The following is a 27,514-nucleotide window of genomic DNA, read 5'->3' as shown; positions in this document are numbered from 1 at the left end:
TGTGTTTGCCTTCAGGGAATGGAAACGCCTTCCTGACCTCGACAGAGAGACGAGTCTGTTGTTGGTACGACTGAGGTCCTTCAGCATCTTCTTTGCACCGGATGCAGCGCCGCTGGTTTTTGATGGTCTCCAGGTCGGGGAGCTCGGTCCGGATGGTGCGCTCGGCGGATTGGACCACCCTCCAGAGAGCTTTTCCTGTCTGGTTCTGTGCTGGTCCCAAACCAGGCTGTGATACCTCCTGTCAGCGTATGTGAAGAACGTCTTTAGCACCTGAAACATGACAAAGTAAAGAATGCAAGAAATAGCCCAGCAGATGTTTTTAGGCGAACGTACTCAGTCAGTTAAGATGACATCAGAAGATCATGCAATCCTCTGACCCCCCACCGTCTGCTTCCTGGGGTACGATCACATAAAAAATGAATATTTATTACACTGAAGTCCTCATAGTTTGACCTTTTTTTCGATCGAATAAAGGACGTCATTTTCATTTGAAGACCACTTTAGCAAAAATGTTGTTGGACTCTTTGGTATTCATGCTTTTTTCTTCCCAAAAAGTTTGTAAAGCTATTCAGAAAAAAGCCTCCTCTACATTGCTTAACCCAAATCATTGTGGTTTTTTTGATGGTTTTAACACAGTTTCTTGCCTTTATTTTGTTTTTTTATGCGTCTGTTAGTTTCCCGGGGTTGTCATCCATCTGTGTGCTGATGGATGTCCAACGCCAAACCCCCAGCAGTAAAACGGATGATGGAGACCACACAGCGGGAACAGAGTGGCTCTGCAATCCTGTGGGATTGTGGGTAAAAATCTGTGATCCAGCCATGGGAATGACACAGCTCCACATCAAGTCTGCAAAGCGGGATTTCTGATTGGCCTGGACCAGTCCGAGGTCACGACCGGACCTGAAGGGGACTTTCTGCCTCTTCCTCATTAGCAACATGTTTTTCCTCATCATCTGCAGAGCTCACATGCATTAATGGTGTTCCTCCTGTTCCCATTGCATATCTCTGCAAGACAAACATTTGCTAGATAATGAGTGGTTATATGAGACTTTGATGCTGTCGGAGTTTATTGTCGTTAGACTGAATCTCCTCTCAAGTATTGAGAGTTTGGACAATATAACTGTAAGACCCAATAAAAATATTATGAGCGGCTCTGTGTGCTGATTGTTTGTGAACCTAATCACATAATTGCAGTTTGTGTGAGAGAAGGAAGGGAGAGGTTTACTGCGCCTTCACATGTGGGACGCCTGCATGAGAACAGTGGGAGTTTGTGACACACAACCACACAAAGAGCGAGGAAAGCAGGAGGTGGAGCTATACGGCCCTTGAAGGGTAAAGAAAAGAAAAACACAATTATGCTGATATTTTGCATAAAAAATTAGAGGTTGCAGCGGTGGATCAAAACTCTGCATGTAAAGTTTATGTAATTTATTTTGGAACTTTATTCAATACTGTGACAGTTGAGATGTAATGGGTGACCAGCCAGTGACCCGTCCAAGGCTGGTGACCCATTACAGGCTGGTGACCCGTCACAGGCCGTCACCGCCCTTTGACGGGTCATCGGCCTGTAACAGAGTCACAGGCCGGTAACAGGGTCACCAGCCAGTAACGGGTCACCAGCCTGTGACGGGTCACCAGCCTGTGACGGGTCACCAGCCTGTAACGGGTCACCAGCCTGTGACTGGTCACCAGCCTGTAACGGGTCACCAGCCTTGGACGGGTCACCAACATGTAACGGGTCACCAGCCAGTAACGGGTCACCAGCCTGTGACTGGTCACCAGCCTGCTACTGGTGGCCAACCTGTGACGGGTCACCAGCCTGTAACGGACACAAGAGCAGCTAAAAGCAAGTTGGGGTCACCTCTTGCGTCCTGACGTCTTTGGTTCTCTTTTCTTGGCCCAAAATTCAATTTTAATGTCAGAAATATTAAGGTGGAACAGTTGGACTGCAGACCAGGTTAGGTTTTAGCAGACAGTCAAGCTCTTTCAAGAAAACTCTCAATTAGGGCTCTCCTTCATTTTTCTGTCCACTCGAGGGTGAGACCTGCAGAGGTTACGTCCTCACTGTCACGATGAAAAACACAGCCTCTCAATGGTGGCAAATGTGTTTTTCTCTTGAGTTCAGTTAAACCTGACACTGAGAATGTGTGGGACCTGATCAGATTAGGATTTTACACCTACAATCCAAACTGCTGATCAGGTTTAACTAAAGTTCAAAACAATGACTCATCATAAAGGGATGTTTGTTTCCTTCACCTGGACAGAAACACGCTGAGCTTTCACATTTAATGACTCCATTAAAAGTTTGCTTACTTATGTTTTTGTTCAAAACGAAGATACAGTGGAAAGTATTTTAGGAGTTTGTTACATATTACTAAACATCATCCTGAAAATTCTGTTCAATGGAAAAAAAATTACTTGATTAAATAGATTTAGCAGAATAAAACTGACTTTCTCTAAAAAATAATGCTGTCTTTCTGACATTTGTTGGAATAGATTTTAAGTGATTTAATTGAGGCAATAATTTCATTTGTAAAAGCTGTTCTTTTTGTGAGAATCTGATAAAAACATAATAAAAACAAATATTTCAGATGATAAATGCAATTTCTTTAAAAATGAAATAGCACATGATTTATTGTATTTCTGAATTAAGAAAAATGTAATTCTCAGTTTGAGGATTATAAGTTATCAGTATAAAATATATGGAGGTATGTTTGTGCCAAAACTCAATTTCAATTATAAGTAAGACATTACAAAGAGATTTTCCTTTTTAACTTTTAACTTTTCATAGATATGAAAAATAATTACTTGTGTGATTTGGCACAAATGTGCCTCCATACATTTAAGATCTGATTAGTATTCACCGGAGGAGCTAAATTACAAAAGGGGTTTATTCAAATATACACCTTGGGTGTGAGAAAATTCATAGCTCAACGTTGTTAAAGTAAAATCTGTCCAACACAAGAGGCCTTCAGCTCTCATCTGTCTGCTCAGCTGTTGGACAGGACAAGTAAAAAATATAACCTCCCATTTTTGGAAACATCATGAATAAATAACTATTGTTTTAGTGTGTCTTTTTTCGCAGTAAATGGAGTTCAGAGGGTTGGGGTCCATGTCTGTGTTTGGCTTTTGGGCCACGTTTGTAAGGCAGTGCCCTGCTGTGTTTTAAGCGCCGAGGCGAGACAAGTTATTGTGATTGAAAATTGTTTTGATTGCACACATTTTCCAGTTACCTGGATGGAAAAGATGGCTTCCTGTGACTTCAAATTCCCATCAAATCTTCACTTGTTGACACCTATTAGCACTTGTTATGACCTGTAGTCATAATGTTTGCTGCACAGACATCATGAAACCAAACCACCTTCAGCCTCCTCACAGACTCTTATCAGTCTTATCAGTTTCCCACACTGAGCGTTTATAGCGTTTCTTTGTGTGAGCTTGTTGTGTAAATGCTGAAGCCGGGTGATGGAGTGTGTTTTTGCAGACGGCGCAGGAGCTGTCACAACCTTTCCCTGGTTCAGGTTTATCTGACACCCCGTTTCAGTCCGGCCGACGGTTCGTTTCCCTCTTTCAGCCCTGCAGCACGGAGGGAAAAGTTGTTAGCCGTTGTTTACCGTATCTTTGCCTCGACGCATAAAGCTGTTGGTGAGATTTTCTTCTTGGCAGTCGCTCTGGGAAAAGCCCTAGAGCAGGGAAGGATGCTTCCCGTGTTCGGACTGAAACCCTGCAGCTTCACATTTGCATTTTTTGCTGTATTTTGTGTGACAACAGGCAGGTGGGCTGCAGGAGATCCTATCAGCGCTCTTGGAGGATCCACCTCTGGCTGCGAGGAGACAGTTGATCACATCTGCCAGAGAGCGTGTTTATGTTTTCATCTGCACAAAGCAGGGACGGACTTTGCATAACAGCGTCACGTGTTTGTTTAGAAGGATTTTATCTACAGTTTGCCTTATTTCTCCTTCATAATTGTAAACAGAACAGGTTTGGAAAACTCCAGGGAACCTGAAGCTTTCTCATGTTTTAGGCATTTAAGTCCTAACGGCAGGAGATGATAAACAGATATAAAACCTGCTCAACGATTTTAAGCAAAACAAAACGTAGTTGTTTTTTTTTCAGCTTCCACTTTGAGTTCACTGGATGGAGGAAAAACTTTGTGTGAATCAAAATTTAAACAATCGAGCATCTTAATGAAAACTCAGGGAGAAATAAATTACTTATTCAGCTTGTAGGTTTGTGCATTTTTATTTAAAGAATTCATGTTTTTGTGTTAGTGAAAGGTTACAGCAGAAACTGGTCCTTTAAAAAGTCCCTTTAGCACAAAAAGTTGTTAAGTTAGTTTAACTGATTTTTTTTAAATTAAAATTTATCTCATTCCGTGTGAGTCATTACCAGGGGGTAACACGTATTTGAATCATTTTAGGTTAGTTTTAATTCTTTTTTTTTTAATACACACTAATAACGAAAGTCATTCAACCATTTTCAGTTAATAAAAGCGTCCATTTAACAGAACTTAAGTAAAAAGAACATGTTTGACAAGGAGACAGGTAGAAACTGGTCTGACGCATCAGACCTATGTTCAACTATGACAACAGTATACACACACAACTCATAATCAATATATATGTGATGCTATATATCAATATGTCCAGCGCATCATTACCTGATCATACATGTTGCGTACAACCATGGATGTCACAAGAACAGGCAGACGGCTGGATCCAGATCAGCAGGTTTATCAGCTCAGCTAAAAGTCCACAAAGCTAAATCAGGGTCAGGCAGGCGGGGGTCAATAACAGGCATGAGATTATCAGAGGACAGACGGGGCAGTCAGGATCCAGGCGAGAGCGGGGCAGGCGGCGGGCAAATCGAGTCAGAAAAAGAAGATCAGCTCCAAATGTAACGTACTGAAGGCAGAGTAGCACAAAAAATACTTCACACTGAGTGAGGCTCAGTTCAGAGCTTAAGTAGACTGAGGTTGATGGAATGAATGAGAGTCAGACGCGTGGCATCCAGGAAGGTTAGGTTCTGAATGTAGTTTACCTGTGGTTACTGTGATGCAAAATCTTTTTATTGTTGTTCCAGGTTTAATTGCTTGAAAGCTCAATGTCCTCCTTAATCTTAATCCTCCATCTCTTGTGTTTATCTAACATATATTTTCTGCTCTTCTTTTCACTCATGCAGGTAGAGAAACAGAAAAAAACGGGGTTTGTCTGTTTGTGTTGTGTTGTGTTGTGTTGTATTGTATTGTATTGTGTGTGAAGACTTTGGGAAGTCCCAGAGCTTTTCAAGCTGCTGTCTTTGTCAATGTTCAAACTGCTTAATCACGTTTAAGACAAATGTCACCTTGAGATTACATCTATTAAAATGTAAAATTATATCTAGAAAAAATTGTGTTTTTGCACAAAAAAAAGTGTTATTGTCATTTTGAGGATGAAAAACGGCCCTGAAACATCACTGCAGGAAACAGCAGGTGAAGTTTGCAAACGTTCTTTTTTTTGACGTCCCGTGAGGATCTTAAATGTGGAGCTTTTACTTCTTAAATGAACAGAAACCAGAAATGATTTGACATGCCGGCGAAGCGGATTTCAAGATTCTTTTTGAAGAGCTCAGACTGAGCCTAGCGCCTGTCAACACGTCATCTGTCTCCTCTAAAGAACACGGCAGGGATGGATGACGAAAATAAAAGGCACCAGACAGATCCAGAGTTTTATTTTGGTAGGGCTTTAGACAAAAACTTGTGACAGCAACCTGTTTCCTACCCCGTGAGCGGCCCCAGCCGGGCTTTGAGGAAACCTGAGCGTGCTTTGAAACCGTTTGATGTCCGTTTTTTGTGGACGTTTGAAGAAACTGGATCTCCTGTAAAACATCAGCTACTGAATTCTGGGTAACTGTTAAGTGCCGTCATGGCGGGAGAAGTGGGGCAACCGTTTGATTCAACCCCCCAGCGGTCCACACAGGAAGTACATGCTGGCTCCAAGATGCCACTTGATATATTTTCTGTGCTTCAAGTTATTTAAATTATACGCTGACCGATCAGATGCCGCCATAAAAGTAGGTAATAATATGAATAAAAAATGCATTTTGAAAAAAATCTCAAAGCGCTACATCCTACAGCAGCAGTAAAAACAAAAAGGCTTAAACGTCTTTGAGCCTTTTTTTGAGGTGTCAAGGCTTCGTGGGGCCCTGAGGGATTCTGGGAGGTTGCTCTGGAGTCGAGGAGCAGCGGCCTGACAGGCTCTGTCCCCCGTTGTGGTCCGCTTGGTCCTTGGTTGGTGAAGGGAATGAGTGAAATTTGAGCAGAGGAGTCGTGAAGTGGCGTGCGGGGAAAGGAGCTCACTTGATCCATGGACGGATTGGTAGGTGAGGAGGCAGAGTTTGTCATGAATTCTGGAAGGGATGGGCAACCAGTGAAGTTACTGAAGGACAGGAGTGACGTGGTCACAGTGGTGTCCCCCCGTCAGGACCTGGGCGACTGGAGTGTGGCCTTCCAACAAGCTCACTCCTGATTGGTGAAAGTGCAGACATAGAACGCGCATTGAAAGCTAAACCAGGTTAAACTTTGACCAATCAGGGACTTGGATTCGGTAGTGACGCATAGATGGCGTCCCTTTTTCAATTCACAGAAGAACCAAGTGTTTGAAAATCGATCACGGACGAGAAATCAGAATTGAAACCAAGTCTTTCATATATTGGAATAGAGCTGTGAAAGAAAAAGTCTGGAGCAAGATTCCACTTTGACAAATTTGGCACCAACTGTAGGGGCGGCCATGTGTTGGTAAATAGTAGAAAAAGAAGAAGCCCCACCCTGCTTGTCCAGTGTGAACACCATGGGCTCTAAACTTCTGTTTCTCGTTTTATCCAGCGTCACATGCCGAGTGTGTCTGTAGCTTCACTGTTGAAGAATGATGTCTCTCAATCAGTCCAGTTTTCTGATACAGCCAACAGTACGGTGGCCGAGAGGTGCAAGACACGCTTACGTTTAAGATACAGCAACAGCAAATCCCAGTACCAATGAACAAATCACGAAACACAACAGCAAATACTGAAACACAACAGCAAATCACGAAACACAACTGCAAATCACGAAACACAACTGCAAATCGTGAAACACAACAGCAAATACTGAAACACAACAGCAAATCACGAAACACAACTGCAAATCACGAAACACAACTGCAAATCGTGAAACACAACAGCAAATACTGAAACACAACAGCAAATACTGAAACACAACAGCAAATCACGAAACACAACTGCAAATCACGAAACACAACTGCAAATCGTGAAACACAACAGCAAATACTGAAACACAACAGCAAATCACGAAACACAACTGCAAATCACGAAACACAACTGCAAATAGTGAAACACAACAGCAAATACTGAAACACAACAGCAAATACTGAAACACAACAGCAAATCACGAAACACAACTGCAAATCACGAAACACAACTGCAAATCGTGAAACACAACAGCAAATACTGAAACACAACAGCAAATCACGAAACACAACTGCAAATCACGAAACACAACTGCAAATAGTGAAACACAACAGCAAATACTGAAACACAACAGCAAATACTGAAACACAACAGCAAATCACGAAACACAACTGCAAATCACAAAACACAACTGCAAATCATGAAACACAACAGCAAATACTGAAACACAACAGCAAATCACTGAAACACAACAGCAAATACTGAAACACAACAGCAAATACTGAAACACAACAGCAAATCACGAAACACAACAGCAAATACTGAAACACAACAGCAAATCATGAAACACAACAGCAAATACTGAAACACAACAGCAAATCATGAAACACAACAGCAAATACTGAAACACAACAGCAAATACTAAAACACAACAGCAAATCCCGCAACACAACAGCAAATACTGAAACACAACAGCAAATCATGAAACACAACAGCAAATACTGAAACACAACAGCAAATCACGAAACACAACTGCAAATCACGAAACACAACTGCAAATGCTGAAACACAACAGCAAATACTGAAACACAACAGCAAATACTGAAACACAACTGCAAATCACGAAACACAACTGCAAATCGTGAAACACAACAGCAAATACTGAAACACAACAGCAAATCCCGCAACACAACAGCAAATACTGAAACACAACAGCAAATCATGAAACACAACAGCAAATACTGAAACACAACAGCAAATACTGAAACACAACAGCAAATCACGAAACACAACTGCAAATCACGAAACACAACTTGCAAATCATGAAACACAACAGCAAATACTGAAACACAACAGCAAATACTGAAACACAACAGCAAATCACGAAACACAACTACAAATCACGAAACACAACTGCAAATCATGAAACACAACAGCAAATACTGAAACACAACAGCAAATCCCGCAACACAACAGCAAATACTGAAACACAACAGCAAATCATGAAACACAACAGCAAATACTGAAACACAACAGCAAATACTGAAACACAACAGCAAATCACGAAACACAACTGCAAATCACGAAACACAACTGCAAATCATGAAACACAACAGCAAATACTGAAACACAACAGCAAATACTGAAAACACAACAGCAAATCCCGCAACACAACAGCAAATACTGAAACACAACAGCAAATACTGAAACACAACAGCAAATACTGAAACACAACAGCAAATACTGAAACACAACAGCAAATCACGAAACACAACTGCAAATCACGAAACACAACTGCAAATCGTGAAACACAACAGCAAATACTGAAACACAACAGCAAATACTGAAACACAACAGCAAATCACGAAACACAACTGCAAATCACGAAACACAACTGCAAATCATGAAACACAACAGCAAATACTGAAACACAACAGCAAATCCCGCAACACAACAGCAAATACTGAAACACAACAGCAAATCATGAAACACAACAGCAAATACTGAAACACAACAGCAAATCACGAAACACAACTGCAAATCACGAAACACAACTGCAAATCGTGAAACACAACAGCAAATCACGAAACACAACAGCAAATCATGAAACACAACAGCAAATACTGAAACACAACAGCAAATACTGAAACACAACAGCAAATCCCGCAACACAACAGCAAATACTGAAACACAACAGCAAATCATGAAACACAACAGCAAATACTGAAACACAACAGCAAATACTGAAACACAACAGCAAATCACGAAACACAACTGCAAATCACGAAACACAACAGCAAATGCTGAAACACAACAGCAAATACTGAAACACAACAGCAAATACTGAAACACAACAGCAAATACTGAAACACAACAGCAAATCACGAAACACAACTGCAAATCACGAAACACAACAGCAAATGCTGAAACACAACAGCAAATACTGAAACACAACAGCAAATACTGAAACACAACAGCAAATACTGAAACACAACAGCAAATACTGAAACACAACAGCAAATACTGAAACACAACAGCAAATCACGAAACACAACTGCAAATCACGAAACACAACTGCAAATCGTGAAACACAACAGCAAATACTGAAACACAACAGCAAATACTGAAACACAACAGCAAATCACGAAACACAACTGCAAATCACGAAACACAACTGCAAATCATGAAACACAACAGCAAATACTGAAACACAACAGCAAATCCCGCAACACAACAGCAAATACTGAAACACAACAGCAAATCATGAAACACAACAGCAAATACTGAAACACAACAGCAAATCCCGCAACACAACAGCAAATACTGAAACACAACAGCAAATCATGAAACACAACAGCAAATACTGAAACACAACAGCAAATCACGAAACACAACTGCAAATCACGAAACACAACAGCAAATCATGAAACACAACAGCAAATACTGAAACACAACAGCAAATACTGAAACACAACAGCAAATCACGAAACACAACTGCAAATCACGAAACACAACTGCAAATCGTGAAACACAACAGCAAATACTGAAACACAACAGCAAATACTGAAACACAACAGCAAATCACGAAACACAACAGCAAATACGAAACACAACAGCAAATCATGAAACACAACAGCAAATACTGAAACACAACAGCAAATCACGAAACACAACTGCAAATCACGAAACACAACAGCAAATACTGAAACACAACAGCAAATACTGAAACACAACAGCAAATACTGAAACACAACAGCAAATACTGAAACACAACAGCAAATACAACGCAAATCACGAAACACAACTGCAAATCATGAAACACAACAGCAAATACTGAAACACAACAGCAAATCCCGCAACACAACAGCAAATACTGAAACACAACAGCAAATCATGAAACACAACAGCAAATACTGAAACACAACAGCAAATACTGAAACACAACAGCAAATCACGAAACACAACTGCAAATCACGAAACACAACTGCAAATCGTGAAACACAACAGCAAATACTGAAACACAACAGCAAATACTGAAACACAACAGCAAATCACGAAACACAACAGCAAATACTGAAACACAACAGCAAATACTGAAACACAACAGCAAATACTGAAACACAACAGCAAATCACGAAACACAACTGCAAATCACGAAACACAACTGCAAATCACGAAACACAACTGCAAATCATGAAACACAACAGCAAATACTGAAACACAACAGCAAATCCGAACACAACAGCAAATACTGAAACACAACAGCAAATCATGAAACACAACAGCAAATACTGAAACACAACAGCAAATCACGAAACACAACTGCAAATCACGAAACACAACTGCAAATCGTGAAACACAACAGCAAATACTGAAACACAACAGCAAATCATGAAACACAACAGCAAATACTGAAACACAACAGCAAATACTGAAACACAACAGCAAATCCCGCAACACAACAGCAAATACTGAAACACAACAGCAAATCATGAAACACAACAGCAAATACTGAAACACAACAGCAAATACTGAAACACAACAGCAAATACTGAAACACAACAGCAAATCACGAAACACAACTGCAAATCACGAAACACAACAGCAAATGCTGAAACACAACAGCAAATACTGAAACACAACAGCAAATACTGAAACACAACAGCAAATACTGAAACACAACAGCAAATCCCGCAACACAACAGCAAATACTGAAACACAACAGCAAATCATGAAACACAACAGCAAATACTGAAACACAACAGCAAATACTGAAACACAACAGCAAATCACAAAACACAACTGCAAATCACGAAACACAACTGCAAATACTGAAACACAACAGCAAATCACGAAACACAACTGCAAATCACGAAACACAACAGCAAATGCTGAAACACAACAGCAAATACTGAAACACAACAGCAAATCACGAAACACAACTGCAAATCACGAAACACAACTGCAAATCATGAAACACAACAGCAAATACTGAAACACAACAGCAAATCCCGCAACACAACAGCAAATACTGAAACACAACAGCAAATCATGAAACACAACAGCAAATACTGAAACACAACAGCAAATACTGAAACACAACAGCAAATACTGAAACACAACAGCAAATCACGAAACACAACTGCAAATCACGAAACACAACTGCAAATCATGAAACACAACAGCAAATACTGAAACACAACAGCAAATCTCGCAACACAACAGCAAATACTGAAACACAACAGCAAATCATGAAACACAACAGCAAATACTGAAACACAACAGCAAATACTGAAACACAACAGCAAATCACGAAACACAACTGCAGATCACGAAACACAACTGCAAATCATGAAACACAACAGCAAATACTGAAACACAACAGCAAATCCCGCAACACAACAGCAAATACTGAAACACAACAGCAAATCATGAAACACAACAGCAAATACTGAAACACAACAGCAAATGCTGAAACACAACAGCAAACCACGGAACAAATGACAGTCCTGAAACACAAACATAACATTTAAAAAATCATACACAATTGATTTGCTGTTGTGTTTCGTGATTTTATTTTTTGTTTTAATGATTTGCAGTTGTGTTTCGTGATTTGCTGTTGTGTTTCAGTATTTGCTGTTGTGTTTCGTGATTTGCAGTTGTGTTTCGTGATTTGCTGTTGTGTTTCAGCATTTGCTGTTGTGTTTCGTGATCTGTTCATTTGTACTGGGATTTGCTGTTGTTGTATCTTAAATGTTGCACCTCTCGGCCACCGTACAACAGGGGCAACAAACAAGTTGACCCGAGTTGGTTGCCGGGGTAACGAACCGGCTAAACCGACTCCAGATCACTCCTTAGACCTCTTCTTTTGGATATAATGAATGACGCAGACTGGTTTTTTGCTTTTTCAAGTCAAAAAATTTGGCATGAAAAGTCTAGAAAGTGAACAATGAGGTCTGTTTAAAATGTTTTCTACATTTAAAGAAAGAAGTTCAATTCAAGCATTGGAGATCTAGATTCTCCTGAAAGTGTGAAGTGTGGAGCGCGTGTCGCTGAAACCAAGTCATCGTGACGGAGTGGAGCAGCAGCTGCAAACCTGCGATGACGGCCGCGCGCCCGGCTGCCGTCTGGAGCATGCACACGCTGCCAACAGCTGCATGCGCATGCGTGTGCGTGTGCGCAGCCGCACGGCCTTCGCAGCTCAAACACTCGGACAGGATGCCATTGTTAACAGCTGGTTGGAGCTTTACAGCTGCTGCGTTTTCAGGCACGCCAAGGGAAGAGAAGATAATGCAGCGTGGCAACCCCGACTGTCAAAACTGTGAAGTAAATGAAACAATGCGGCACACATGGACACAGTTTTCTGCAAACGGATCCATAAATCTGCTGCAGAAGTTTGACAGAGAAAAAAAAAATGGAGTAACAGTCACATCAGCCATAAATGAGGCTGTGTGTAACAAACACTCTGATTTAAACAGCTTTATTCTTGGTAAGATAATGATGGCACAGATAGTAAATCTGTCTTTTTCAGTGAAATTTGGAGCCAAAAAAAGTCAAATTTCAACTCAAAATGACCCAACTCCCAATGTTAAAGTGCCTAGGATAGCACAAGGGTTAATCTGATTTTAACACGTATTAATTGTACATCCTTTCAATAAAAGATGCACTTTTTATTTAGATAAAAAAGAAAAAGTTATTTTCTTGTTCCAACCATCCATCCCTCAATTCAACCATTCATCCATTTATCCATGGATGGATGGATTGGATATTGGAGTTCATAAATGTTTTGAGTTTTTGTTTCTTTCTTGTTTACAGTTTTCAGCTAAATGTGACACATTAATAATCTTCGTCTCACTTTTGTTTTTTTTAATTCTGATTTTCAACAACAAAAATGAAGATTAAGAAATTGATTATCCTTCTTTTTCACCAGATAAAAATGGAATAAATCAATCTTTGCTACAGGACGCAACATGAAAACGACGTGAAACAAACAGTTTTAAAATAAAAACGTTCAAAGGAGACCAAAAACATCAAAGATTGCTCTGGGTTTTGTCACTCTTGAGTCAGAAAAACAGTAAAAACGCTCTTGCAGTTTTATGAGGCCAAAGCACAAAAAGATTTCTGATGAAAGAGTGGAGAGTAAAAATGAAAAGACGGAGCTCTGGAGAGGCAGAGGCCTGTGGAGGAGATCCAGCCGTGGAGAAGGAAAGGATCAGTTTTTCCAGCAGTCTGTCAGCCGCAGAAAGCTGTCAGGAGACGCCTTTATCTCTCCTAATGCTCCGAATTACACCGGCCTCTGGAAAAAAAAGCTCCGTCTCCGTGCAGCCGGATCAAACAGATCCGCACCGGAGGCCCTCCCCCCTCTGAACAGATTAGGACCCTGTGAGCAGTCCCACATCTGAAATGTTCACTGTGATGCCCTTGACACCCGTCAAGGGTGGCACCGAGAGCCTCAGAGGGCCCCGGAGCCACGCCCACGGACCCCAATCAGAGCGGATTCAGGGTGGGGGGGCAGCCTCCTTTCAGGCCTCTGGAGACTCCTTCATGTCTCTGCTGATGAGGGAGCTTGTTTGGGTTCAGGTTCTTGCTGGGAGTCCGAAATAGCCGAGGAGGACTTCCTGGTTTGTTGGGAAACAGAGCTTTGGGAATGACCATCAGGAAATGACATCACATCCTCTGTGACAGAGGAAGCGCAGACCACAGCAGAGCCAGAGCGACCCTCCAGGACATGGAGATGGTTCTGTTCACACAAACGTATTCCAACCAGAATCAAAAAAAGGCTTCATGTCTAAAAAAATGAGAGGAAACTGAGTTAAAGCTGGTCAGTCCTCTTCCTTTCTTTTGTGTTTTCTTCCCGTCAGCCCTTATCTTGGACTGATTGGAGGGGGCGGGGCAACAGCCTGGACAGACCCCCCCACCTGAGCACCACCTGGCATAAGAAACAGGTTTATTTAATCACCTGCTCGCGGTGCTCCGGCTGCACTAAAACCTGGTTTTCCTGGTCTGGATTTTGATCTGAGGTTGAAGTAAATCCCGTTTCCTGTTTCCATCAGGACTGTTTGGTTTACTTAAAGACCCACTCCAATGAAAATGGAGTTTTTGGTGTTTTTATCATGTTCTTGTAGCCTTTCTCTGATGATGGAGGAAAAAATACGAAGAACACTAGTAAATAAAGAAGGGAATGTTAGGGGGGTAGGAGGGTGATCATTAAAGGGGGGTTAATCATAAAGCAGCAGAAAGTAACAAGTTGCTGGATTTTTATGATCATTAGTGTCTCTCTGCTCCATTCTGATGCATCCACCTGCAGACAAACAGATCCATGGATGGGGGGGAGGGGGCTGCGAGGGACAGTAAGCTGGCAGGAGAGAGTGTAAACAGATGAGTGATGGGAGGTGGGGCGGGCTTACACAGCCTGTGAGTCCCGTCCACAACCCAGAGGTGAATTTTCTAATGACTCTGCAGAAACTTTGTACCAGGAAACGACACAGATTTTTGGATTTTGGCTCAAATGTCATCGTTCAAAGAACAGCGGGAACGTTTTGAAAACAGGTAAAAAAAACTGTAGGTAAATGTTTCAGGAGAAGGTTTTTGGTGCTTTTCGGTTATAAGCGACCATCCTGTAGCACCTATGTCTTAGTCCCAATGCCCTCACAGGTGGACTGTCTGCAGGGGAAACAAGATCAAACCCAAACTTTTCATTTTTGTGCAGAAACACCCCAGTTTCAGTTGAGAGTTCTTGCTTTTGTCTAAAGCATTGCATGGAGTTCTATTTTCATGACAGACAGTTGTCCACATGGAAGGCCGTTCCCCACCGCAGCACCTGTTGCCCCCGCCAGGTAAGACGGCGCTGATCCAGCAGCTCCGGGACATTTAGAGCTCTGTGACGTCTGGATCTCTGATAACATTGTCCGTGGCTCATGAGCCAGTGTGGGCTCAGCTTGCGTAGGAGGTGAGGGGGACAAACAAAGGGCAGTTTCTGCAGCTGGGTGGTGTTCTGTCTCTATCTGCCCCCAGGGCAGGGCTTCCCTGTCATTGACACCCTGATACCAGAGCAAAAGGAGAGATCTCGCCGCCGCCTCTGATGTCGACAAGCGGTCGGAGTTTGAGTCACTTGTCTGCGTTTGTCTCAGATGTTTAGCTTTGTGGAGGAAATCTGGTGAGTGTGCTTTGTAGAATTGGAGTGCCCTACTTAAAAACCCCCAAGTAAAACCACCACCGCCCCCCTCTGGCCACGAAAGGTACTGAACAGACCAGGTACAACTACTGTAGTCCGGTTTTTTGTTGCAACTCTTGTGATTAACTGACTATTTTTTGGAAATAAAAAGCACTTTGATGACATTTTCCTTAAGTCACAGATTAAACTTAATTTCCAGAAAATTAAAAGTGACAAAAAAATGTGTACCTTAAATATAAGTTTTTATTCCTATTATTATCATCTGACATGCTTTATATCCAATTGTTTGACATCACGAATAAAAAAACAACATTATTTTGTAACGTAAGTAAATAATTCAAACTTGAAAAAAACAAAACATAAAATTCTGCTTGTTTATAACTTAACTTCAAATCCCTTCCTAAAGTTGAAAAGAAAAAGACAGCAAAGCTAAAACTTGATAGGTTTTAGCATTAACCCTTGTTAAATCATCACAAAAGCCAACAGCCAAACGGTAGCAACATTTTCCAGTTAAGGATTCTTTTTAAAAGGAAAGTCTGCAAAATCAGCAAAAAACGTGGATTTACCTCACTGTAGATGCTTCCTTTTTCTAGTTCTGAAAATAATAGATTTTTCTTCCTGAGTTATGCTAAATCTTTATAAGAACTCCATTCAAACTGTCTTAAATGTTTCTTTTGCGGGCCAAGAATCATTGGAAGGGGCTGTGTTTGCATACGGGCTGCAGAGGTGCGTTCTGGGCAGTTTGAACCCAGATGGCAGCTGTGTCAACACCACGGCCCGCGCCTCATCCCTGTTACCCGACTTTGGGTTACTCAGGCCACAGATGAGGCTTCAATGGATCCTTGAACACTTTCACTTCAGAACGTGTTGAAGAAGAAGAAGTTAAAGTAGTAAAACCCTCCTTTGCTCTGTAGGTGTTCAGTTTGTCCTCAGACAGCGGGATTTATGTGAAATCAATTCCCCTTTTTCAGATCCCCATGATCCGCTGCTTCACTCCAGGAGTCAACAGGACAGAGGTCACTCAGGGTCAGCGCAGGGCCATTATACATCCTCACACAAAGGACGGAAGTCAAATTGTCAACCACTGACAATAAACTCTTGTGGATTTATTAGTTAAGTCGGAGCCTTTTGTGCATTAGAGGCTCAAAGTCCTCCATGGACACCGCTGCAGGTCCCTTTAAAGGGAGCAGAAATACGCAGAACAGTAAATTCTTCCTGTTTCAAGCCTTTAAAACGTCTTTGCAATGGTGACGACTTTTAACGAGTTTTTGCGATGCAAAGACAGATTGACAGGCTTATCTCCTCAACCGGTTCAGCTGCTAAAGTGGCCTGAAGGTCAGAGGTCATCTGGAGTGTTCTCACGGGTCAGTCACAGTTCCCTTGAGAACATCAGTTCTTTTGAGTCAAAGACGAGAAACCTGGATGAAGGTTTCCGCAGAAAAAGCCAAAATAATGCTGACACATCTCATCACCTGTGGATGCAAAAGCTCAATACTATACATGTCAATCTATGTGATGACATCATCGATGTGACTCTTAGCGGATGATGAGTTTATCCGTCTAAATAAACTTAGATTGTGTCCAACGGGTATGATGGGGGGTCTTCAGAGAGGTCCACATAAAAAAAAGGACTAAAAAAAGATTTTCTCTCTGACTCTCATATGTCGGGGGGGGGTTGTTCTGATTCTAACTTACACAATGGTATCAGCTCGCCGCCTGTGCTCCCACATCCACTCTCTGTGTGCCGCTTCCTGGGCATTCGGCGTTGTTGATGAACTGTTTCAGTGCAGAAACGTTTAGAAGGAACCTGAACGCAGCGACGGCGGCCGTCTGCCTGCAGAGCTGAGCTGCTTTCAGGGACGGGGGGCAGACCGGATGGGGCCAACCAGGAGGCAGCTCTTTCATGGGAACCTTTGGCGAACCTTTGGAGCAGAAGGCACAGAAAAATGAATCAAAAAAAGGTAGAAAAACTCAAATTTACGTTCTAACATGTCAAACTAGCACTGTTTTTTTTTTATGGATTTATTTTATAAACTCTCTTTGCATTCATGCGTTTAAATAAAGTTTTTTACAGAGTCCACCAGTCATCTTTGTGTTACAAAATACAAGGATTATGAAAAAGCTTTTACTCTCATCTTCACGTCAAGCCTAGCTGGAAGATGTTTGCATCATTGATCCTATTTGTTTCCTGCTTGTTTCTCACTGTGTGAGGGGCAGTCTGAGCCCCCCAGGGAAGAAAAGGCCTGCACCTGCTCCTGACAGGAAGAGTACAGCATGTCTGAACAGGAGGTGAAGAGGGCGGCGAATCCGTCGTAGGGAAACGCTCTGATCTTATCTGACCTGACGTCGTTGAGACGAAACCACGCCAAACCTGTATGCAAACGACCATAACCACACAGGGAGGCGGAGCCACGGCTGGTTGGTTTTCATTTTTAAGTTGAAGTACAACAAAAAATACTCCGTTTTAACCATAAAGTAAATAAAAGTGTAAAAACATATAATGACCCCATGAGTGGTTCGGATAATTGACATTTACTTCAAATCTGAGTCAATGTACATATTTTAGGACATATTTATACATTTCTCATAAAGATAAAAGCTACTAAATTAAAAATAAAACTGAAAATTAATTATTTATACTAAATACATTTTATAGTCAATATATTTTAATGCAATAAAAATGTATTGAGGTTCAAATTAAGTCTATATTTGTAAAAATGTGTGAATATTAAACATAAGATGTACTAAGCAAATTTTATGATCTTGTATTAACACTTTTGATCATATAAAAGCACACAGAGGCCTACTGCCGATGGATTTAATGACAGGAACAGAAAATGTCTGCAGCTAAAAAATGTTTTTATTGTGTTCACAAAACTACATCTGTTAAAAATTTAAACCACAATAATTTTTTCCGTAAAAAACATTTTCCTATAAATATACTAAACAAATATTAAAGAACACCTTTAAATTTGCTTCACTAGATGGTTTTATTGAAGGCGCAGCTTTTAGAAACAGCTGCAAAAATGAAAAAGCATTACAAAAAGATAAATAAAGTTAACATTTTTGGTGCTTTTACTCATTTCCCATAGTATAAGTAGAAGCAAAACCCTCACATTTAGCATTTTCCACATCCTTTAGGTGCATTCTTCTGCTTTTAAGGTGATGTTTTCTCTCTGGAATGCTTCTTTTTTCCCTTTATCATTCCCAACTTGTAAAACATTTGTTTTAAGGATCTACAGAAACCGTACATCATTTATAAAAAGGTTGTGCCGACTCTCAATTTCATTTGAAACAAAAAATGAAAAAAACAGAAGTTCTTGATTGAAAGAAAATAAAGCATTCCCAAACTCTCCCTCACGTAAAGGTAATGCAGAGTCCTATAGGCTTAACTCTAAAAATGTTGCATGAAACGTTTGGTTTCTCTTCTCAGAGTCTCGTGGAAATATGATCCGTACCTGATGGGGGCTTATTGATGAAAGATTCAGATTGTTTTCATCCGAATGGGCGCCTTCTCTGTATTGACTGGAACTCTGAGGCTTCATGAGCTCAAATCAGGCCGAACAAAACGGAAACCTGACAAGCAGCTTTTGAGACCCCCCCCCCAGGTCACAGCTGATGGCAAACTTTGATCTTTCTTCACATCCAGGCAGCTAATGATGTCTGCAGTACATTGGCACGAGGCGGAGGGGGGATTTTCAGCCTTACAAGCACTTTTAACAAGTTTTATTTGTTTTAATGATGGGGGGGGGGGGGGGGGGGGCAGGACATGGGGGGGCTGCCTTATGCCTTTACTGGGCGAATCATCTGCCCCTCATGAGGGTCTCAGCACAGCATCACCTAAAAGAGGAAGGCGTTTCCTGGTTCTTGATCCGCCTTTATCTTCTGAACCGTTCATTGTCGGTTCCTCCGGACTTTTGATGGATCTGCATACGGAAGAAGAACAAGCCTCAGAAACCAACAGCACTGAGCAGCTGACTCATGCCCCTCACTTCCCCCTTTTGCCCCATTTTTCAAAATGATGGCTTTTCTGTTGGATTTGATCTCCATAGCTATGAAGTGACATGTTGACATTGAAAACAAAACTTTCTACATGTTGCAAATAAAACTAATAAACATTTGTTTTCAATTTGTTTTCACTTTTTTTTTGTTTTGTTTTCATAAACTCTTTCAAAAAATGTGTCTCTGCTGCTCCTTCTGGGTTTGACTCTGAGAGAAACGGTCCAGAATGGTTGATGACTGCAGAATCCTGGTTGAACAGAACGGATACAAAGTCCAAAGTCCATGTCTGCCTCCAAGCACCGTCAATGTGAGACAGAGACACCTGATTGGTTAGAATCTGGACCAATCAGCAGCTGTTTGATGGCAGCTTTGGCACGCAAGACTGAAACCTATGAGAGCAAAATCAAAGAGAGGTAAAAAGCGAGAAGAGACACAAAGCATGCGGAAACATTTACGTTGCAGACGCATAAATGTTTTTTGAAAGCAAATAAAAGGATTTGATAGCAAATGTTTAATATTTTTTGTTGTAACTGCAAGTTTTGTTTGCAATGTGGTGGCATAAATATCACTTCATACATAGCAACCACTTTATATTTTGTCTGCCTGGGGGTGACGAGCAAAGTCAGAATTTTTTCTTTCTCCATGGCCCTAATCCTCTTCCGTAGCTTGAGCCAGCGATTTGTGCATTCAATTTTCACAAGATTCTGGTTTGAAAAAATCTATGAAGAACATGCCAACGCTGTTCAAAGCCTACAACGTCTAATTCCAACATTTTTTCTAAAGTAGCTTCCCAGTGATGCTCGAGGAGTTAGGAAGCGATGAATCCAAATCTACAGGAGGTTTTAGATTTATAGAAGCTGTTTTACACATTTAAGAAGGCAAACTCTACTTAAGGTCAGAGGTCAACGAAATTTTGGTGATGGTTGTAGGCTTAAGTATAATAAAAAAAATAATAATTTCTTCTACTGTCATATCATGTCATTTTTTTGGAGGGGGGGCATTTACTATGTCCAAAATTCATTTTCAGGCTACTTGGTGCAAATTCTGATGAGTTTTTGAGTTTGTGGCAAATTAGAAAAAACAAAATGACAATAAAAAGTCTTCTGAAGTTTGGACTAAATACATTTTTACACTACAAAATATTTTAAAAATAAAACACAAAGGTTTAAACAATTGTTTTTCAGCCCCTCTCTTTCCATCTCAATACAGCTATTTTATTTTATTATGGCACAAAAACAATAAAAACTTCAAAAACCAATTTAAAAAGTCTGCAAACTTTCCCAGCTGTTTCCATCTCCAGGTCAGCGTTGGACTGTAATCCCAGAGTCCCTCGTCAGAGTCATTCCCAGAAACCACTATTACCAGCAGACCCGCTGCCTGGAAAGTTGGTCGCCTTCACAATAAACTCAATCTTGGTCCCATGCAGGCTGCAGCTCCCTGCCCATCGCCTGCTCATTAAGCATATGTCTCACTTTCCATTTCAGAGCAGAGATAGCATAGAAGTGCTCACAAAAGCAGTATTTTCAGGCCTCCTCTCAAAGTCTAATGAGAGCAGATCAGAAATAGCTGACAGCGAGGGGAAGACAAAAGCTCCGGCTGAGCCAAGAGGCAGAACAATGCGGCCGAGTGGAGCAGGAGCAGAAAATGCAGATGATTCTGTAATGAGGGATTAAGTGGTGGATTATGGGTCTCTATTAAGATGTTTCTGATCCTCATTAGGCTGAATCCTGTATCAGGGCATCGATTGCCCGCTTTCTGGCTGGATTGGTTTCTCTCTGGAGGAAAAGAAATGAAAGAAAAGGGATGGAAAGATGCTGCCATATCAAATAAAATGACAAGTGGAAGTCGTACATCACTATGTGACATTCAGCTGTAATTTATTAAAAATTATTCTGTCCGGATCTTAACCGGCAGCTTCCTTCAGAAATCAAAGGAATGGTTGTTTTTTTGTTTGTTTTTGGTGCAGGTGAAGGCAGATCTGTTGGTACGGCAACTATGGAGGGGAAATTGTTCCAAATATAAAAATTTAGATCCAGATGTTAGTCGGTGAAACGTCTAAACTTGCCTCCATCCGTGTGCAGCATATGGACGGCAGCAGCTTCATCCTGTTTGGATCTGACCTGGAGGCCGCGTTACACAGACACAGTCGTGCAATCTGCGCATAAGGCACGGATGAAAATTAGTCATTCGCGAATATACGGAGAAAAAGTTTTTTATATAGGCTCGTTAGTGATTCGTGCAACAATTACGTAAATTTAATGTGATATTTGCGCCGTATTGATGACATTGAAATTATACGTGCGTGAAAAGTCCATTAGACGTGCGTGGAACGGTCGTAGAAAGCCACAAATTCATGCAGAATTGCGTTAGATTTACGTAATTATTGCGCATCAACTACGTAAAATATGCTCAAACTGTGTAATTCTGAACCGACGGCTCAAAACCAAATTTAAGTAAAAGACCCGTCGGCCAAAACCCTCGACGGACATCTGCGCACGTCGACGAATGATGAACGCCAGGAACACGTATGAATATGTCACGCACGTATGACGAAAGGGCGACAGTTCATTCACAGACAATGCGCCGTGTGACTCGGCCTTAAATCTCACTCCTTCACGGCAATCGTTCGGGGTCCTTTACAGGTATTTTTAAACGCAAACATGTATGTACACATACATACATACATACATACATACATACATACATGTCCATAGCTCTGCTGCTGAGTTTTGAATCCATCTGAGACGTTTTTGGATCATGAAGGGATTCCAAGGAGCTGCATCAATGTCCTGCAGCCTTCCTGGACTGTTTTCACGATTCTTTTGTCTTATGGAGCCTTTGAGCGAAAGTTTCACCCTCGCCACCACGGTTGCCCCCCCAAATGATGACATCAGAGCGGGAAAAAACATTAAAAAACAAAGGAATGGGGTCTAAATCTCTTATGGGTCTCAAAAAAAGGACAAAATAAATTCTGAATCCACAACTGAAAAAAAAAACACACATGTCAAAGGACATCCAAAGGAAGTTTTCAAATTATTAGGGGATGGCCACAGGACTAACCACTTTGTGTCCGTGTGAAATTTGGGAATTTATGCACAATGTGGGAAAATAAATATTCATACACATACCACCAGGTCAATCTACAACCACAATGGAGGTTTTGTTGACCTTTGACCCTAGGAAGGGGGTGCCATCTTGAATTAAAAAGAAAAAATCACCTTTAGTACCTTAGACAGGTTTAAACTCATCTCCTGGATTTAATTCTGTCACCTCCAAACTCTTTGGAGAATATGTTGGACTTGTAGATTTTGAACGGCATCAGCGTAGCGAGCTTTCATGGGTGGCGTTCCCCTGATGCTCATGTGTTTTTACCGGAATACTGTAAGGTTAAATATATGAATCTTTGGCTCAAGCTGAACAAAACAATATGACATGAATGTGGGCGTGGTTAACCAAAACATCCGTTGCCAAGGAAATCGAATAATTTACTTTTGCGGATGGATGGATGGATGGATGGATGGATGGATGGATCGATCGAACGATCAATAGATAGATGAAATGGTCACATGCAGCTCTGACCAGGGGGGCAGGAGGGGAAAGTCAGGGGGTCAGCTGTCAATCACAGCCATCCAGTGACTGAATGAGTGGACAGTCTGAACTGGAGCTAAAACAGCACATCCAACACTGTGAAGACCATGAACCAGAGATGTTACAGTCACGCAGAAATGCTGGAGAAACGTCTGCAGACCTCTAATGCATAAACTGTGCACAGGGTCCCAGGACAACACTGGACTGACGTTTAGGTTCCCTCCTATGTAAACCTGCTAAGTGCTCCACAAACATCTGCATGATCCTGCAGAGGACATAAATCATCATCTACATTCCTAACCCAGGCTTCAGCCTCCTCCTTCTCCTCCTATTGTTCCACTAAATCAACTCTGACATCTTTACTTGGGCTTGTTTTGACTGAGGATGGAGCAGATGGAAACACATTCAGGTGCTCCAACAGAAATATTTACATCCCATAATAACACAGCAACACTGAGGTGCAGCCACGGAATCCAGAGTTTATCCGAGAACGTCCAGGTTTACGAGGGGAAGGCCGCAGACAAAACAGTTTTACTTTTGTGCTCAGACTAAACCTCCTGCAGCTCAGCTGGGAGGGTCGGCATTTCTTCTCATGGGGGTGGGTGGGGTGGGGGGGGGGTCCTCCGTGCTGAGGACACGACACTCAGCGTCAAAAGAGTTTCAGGTACAACTGTAGTTTGAGATTCTGTCATCAAAGCGTTTTTTGACCTTTGCCCTCCTGACGTGGTTGCATTTCCCACGTGCGTGTGATCTCGTTCGGGTCGCCTCACGGAGCTGAGATCACTCAGGAATCAAACCAACGACTGTTCAGCGATCCGGACCGTCAGCTATCACCAGCGGATGGAACTCTGCCCGTCTTTGGCGTCACGGTTCAGTTCATGCATCGGTTAAAAAATGAAGAAAGTCATCATGAAAAAAAAAAGTATAACAGAAATGGGATTATATAAATCTGCTTCATCCCACTGACTTTAAAGCAATGATCCAAACTCTATTTGACAATAATCATTGTGTACGAGCACAAATATGTCCATCAGACATGTTACAGACCTCTCAGAGGAGCTGGAGGAAGCGGCCTGGGAGAGGGAAGTCTGGGCGTCTTTATAACTTAGCATTTACATTCATTTGATTTAAGCATTTCATGGCCTTTGCAGTTTATCATTTGTACATTATTTCCATCTTTTACTCTGTACCCTCTCAAACTATTAGCCACAGCGTTTCTTATCATTTGATGTTCATCCACTGAATTTCAAATATGGCTGTTTAGATTTTCATTATTTTTTTTTTATTTTGCATTAAAAGCTTGGAAGGGATTTTAGACGTTTTTCAGATAAGGTACAAAATGTTTATATCGTTTTCATATTTTGGCTCCTGTTCTTTTCACTATAAAGTGATAGATGTTCCACAACTAAACTGACTAATTCTACTGCACATTTGGTTGGAAATTGGGAAATGCAAAGCAGTTTTGTTCACGTGTGTTTGATTTTTTTAAATTTAAAGTTTGATCCGTTCTCAGAGGAAATGAGGACTTCGCCGCCTGCTCTGGGTTTGTGACAGCTTTATTCAGTGCAAAGAGTCTAATAGAAGGAGTCGGTGATGCGCCTCATGCTCATGAAGTGGCCGCTCCAGCCCATGTTGGTGAAGCTCCGGTACTCGCCGGGCCTCATGTACATCATCCTGCCCCTGTAGTGGGGCTGCTCGTACATCAGCCAGTGGCCGTCCATCACGTTGCAGGACATGCAGTTGTTCATGCGGTAGCGGTCCATGATGTTGTCGCAGTCGTCCATCAGCTCGTACATGTGGCCTCCGAAGTTCTCCCTCTCGTAGATCCTCATCCTGTAGGACCCCCGGTACTGTGGAATCGCCAGAGAGCCGGTGAGACACAGAACATCCCGCAGCTCGCCACCAACACAGGAGATGCTAGCTCACCATGGGGATCATGCGGCAGGACCGGATGCAGTCGCTCATGCCGAACATGCTCATGTAGTCGGCGTACTCGCCCCTCCTCATGAAGTACTGGTTCCCCATGTAGTTGGTGCGGTCGTAGACCATGAAGCAGCCTCTCTCCACCCTGCAGGAGTGGCACCTGCTCAGGTAGGAGGACATGTCTGGGCAGTCGCTCATGCACTCGTAGGAGCGACCCTGGAAGTTCCTGTCCTCGTAGAAGACGATCTGAAAAGGGACAGAGGCGCCGTTTAGCCCAAAAGCTGCGTTTGGTCTCACCAGGACGGAGGAATCCCGGACGCCCACCCTGCTCATCATGTTCATTCCGCTGGAAGTCATCTTGCTGCTCGGTTGGATTCTGCTGCTGCTGGAGCTGCTGCTGCTGTACTTCCTCCTGCACCAAACTGTACCCCACCTGGTTTAACCCTTTCCTTTTATACCTGACCCCCCCAGACCGGCCCTTTGTCCCAAACCTCCTGAGCCAGCAACACCTGTCACTGAAATGTGCAGAACAGGGACGGAGCGTTTCCAGGGGCCAGCGAGCCCAGAAATCCTTTCAGAGGCCGTTTGTGGTACAACACTGGGGGCTGGATGAAAGGGTTAACAATGGGGGGGTTCAGTGTTCTGTCAGCAACAACAGTTGTGTCTGTTGTTCAGGTTTTTTTCTCTTCTTTGTCCGCCTGCAGCGTTCTGGCGTAAAAAAAAGAAGTCTTCTGGAAACATCCGATTCATTGATCAGTAGTTGGCACAACAATCTGATTCATTTAGTGCATGTCTACTTAAATAGACAAAGCTCCGCTTCAAATACCGTTACAAAAATCCTCGTAGTTTCCTTCTGCTTCATGTCTTCTTTCTGACCTCCACTGCCTATTAGGACTGTCTGGTAAAAGCAATGCAGCTCGATTTGGAAACACATTTCATACCCAAATATAATTGAAAGTGTTTTGCAGAGCTTTATGCAGCAAAAAGGGAAAAGCTTAAAAAATAAGGGTGTTTTATAAAAAGAAGCATCCCTGTAAGGGTGAAAGTGCTGACCACTACACCACAGAGCATCGCAAAAGAATATTCAAATTTAAAACAAAAAATAAAATAACAGTTTGTTAAAGACAGAATATCTCATTTTAAACGTTATCTTTGTAATAATGATATCTAGAATTATGCTCAGTGTGTTCTTCTGTAATCAATAAGCACATCATCGTTGTTATTTGATGCTATTAACATCCGATCGTCTTTTGATCATTTTTCAAAGCGCTTTAATTTTGATTATGCTGTTTTTAGCCCTAATTAAAACCTTTTTTAAAACGCATGGATTTGTTAAACGACCTTCTATGAAGTGAGATTTACGCCACAACGATGAAAACAAAACTTTCTGAGTAGCAAATGAAAATATTAAATATTTGCTTTCAAAAAGTTGAGAGACGACGCACGTGAAAACCTTTGTGTTGCAAACGCAAAAATACTTTTTGAAAGGAAAAAAAAAGCTTTTGAAAGCAAATATTTTGGATTTCATATTGCAACTTAGAAAGTTTTGTTTGCAACGTAAATATCACTTCAGAACCTTCAGTTGGACTGGTTAAGTATAAGTAACTATTCAGAAGTGAAGAACTGCATTGTGGTAACTATGTGTAAAGAAAGAAAACGAGTTAATTTAATATAATAGAGGTGAGATTCCTCCTTTTCAAGCAAATAAATCTTTATTTGTTAAACTTCACATTTAATTGGTTTAATGTGTCATGTATGTGTGTATCTGTGCAAATATATATATTTTGGCTGAAGTATAAGGGCATCAGTTATGTGCATGTTAAATGTAGATGTGTGTTTAATTCCAGGGTATTTATGCAATATTTTACAACCCAAACCATAAAAACAGGTCGTTTCTACTGATAAACTCAGTTTCCGGTCTAATCTTATTTATTAAACTCCCATGACTTTAACCTCTTTTCCACAATGGGTTTTCCTGCAGATTTCAGAAACTTTCTATAGTTTTCTCCTGCAAATGTGGCAACTCATAACACCTAAAATAACAAAAAAATGGATTCTGCAGCATCTCAGACACAAAAAAAAAAACATTTCAAGGAGTTAGTATTTAGAAGAGGAAGTAAAGCTGACAGGAAGTGGTTGTTAGTTCAGAGTTTCAAACTCACATGTATTCTTAGAAGAACTCTGCTTAATTGCACTCTCACAAACATGAACAATAAATTCAGGTGATATTTCAGCAAAATGTCTGCTCTGCGGGTGAAAATCATGGAGGTTAAAGGTCAACAATCTGGCAAAGTGACATTAAAATATGAATTTAGCAATAAAGTTTTTAAGGTGGTAAAAGAATGAGTCTTCAAAGTTCGACAGAAAAAATAATAAAACAAGAGA

At 41.4% G+C, this 27,514-nt stretch overlaps 1 protein-coding gene across 1 annotated transcript; it reads right to left on the bottom strand.

The window, feature by feature from the left end:
• Positions 1–24,744: 24,744 nt before the first annotated feature.
• LOC101161489 (gamma-crystallin M2) lies at positions 24,745–25,575 on the bottom strand. Its single transcript, XM_004072055.4, has 3 exons — positions 25,454–25,575; positions 25,133–25,375; positions 24,745–25,056 (listed from the first exon to the last, which is right to left on the bottom strand). Exons 1-3 carry the CDS (start codon positions 25,484–25,486, stop codon positions 24,781–24,783), a joined length of 552 nt encoding a protein of 183 aa, XP_004072103.1. The 5' UTR covers positions 25,487–25,575; the 3' UTR covers positions 24,745–24,780.
• Between the last annotated feature and the right edge of the window lie 1,939 nt (positions 25,576–27,514).

The sequence above is a fragment of the Oryzias latipes genome, chromosome 9, assembly GCF_002234675.1.
Source record: "Oryzias latipes chromosome 9, ASM223467v1".
Classification (NCBI taxonomy): Eukaryota; Metazoa; Chordata; class Actinopteri; order Beloniformes; family Adrianichthyidae; genus Oryzias; species Oryzias latipes.
This window is presented reverse-complemented; position numbering and strand designations above follow the sequence as displayed.

Coding starts and splice junctions, on each gene's coding strand:
- LOC101161489 (XM_004072055.4), bottom strand. CDS start 25,486: ATGACTTCCAGCGGAATGAACATGATGAGCAGG. Junction 25,376..25,453: donor GAATGAACATGATGAGCAGG/GTGGGCGTCCGG, acceptor GTCCCTTTTCAG/ATCGTCTTCTACGAGGACAG. Junction 25,057..25,132: donor CCTGCCGCATGATCCCCATG/GTGAGCTAGCAT, acceptor GCGATTCCACAG/TACCGGGGGTCCTACAGGAT.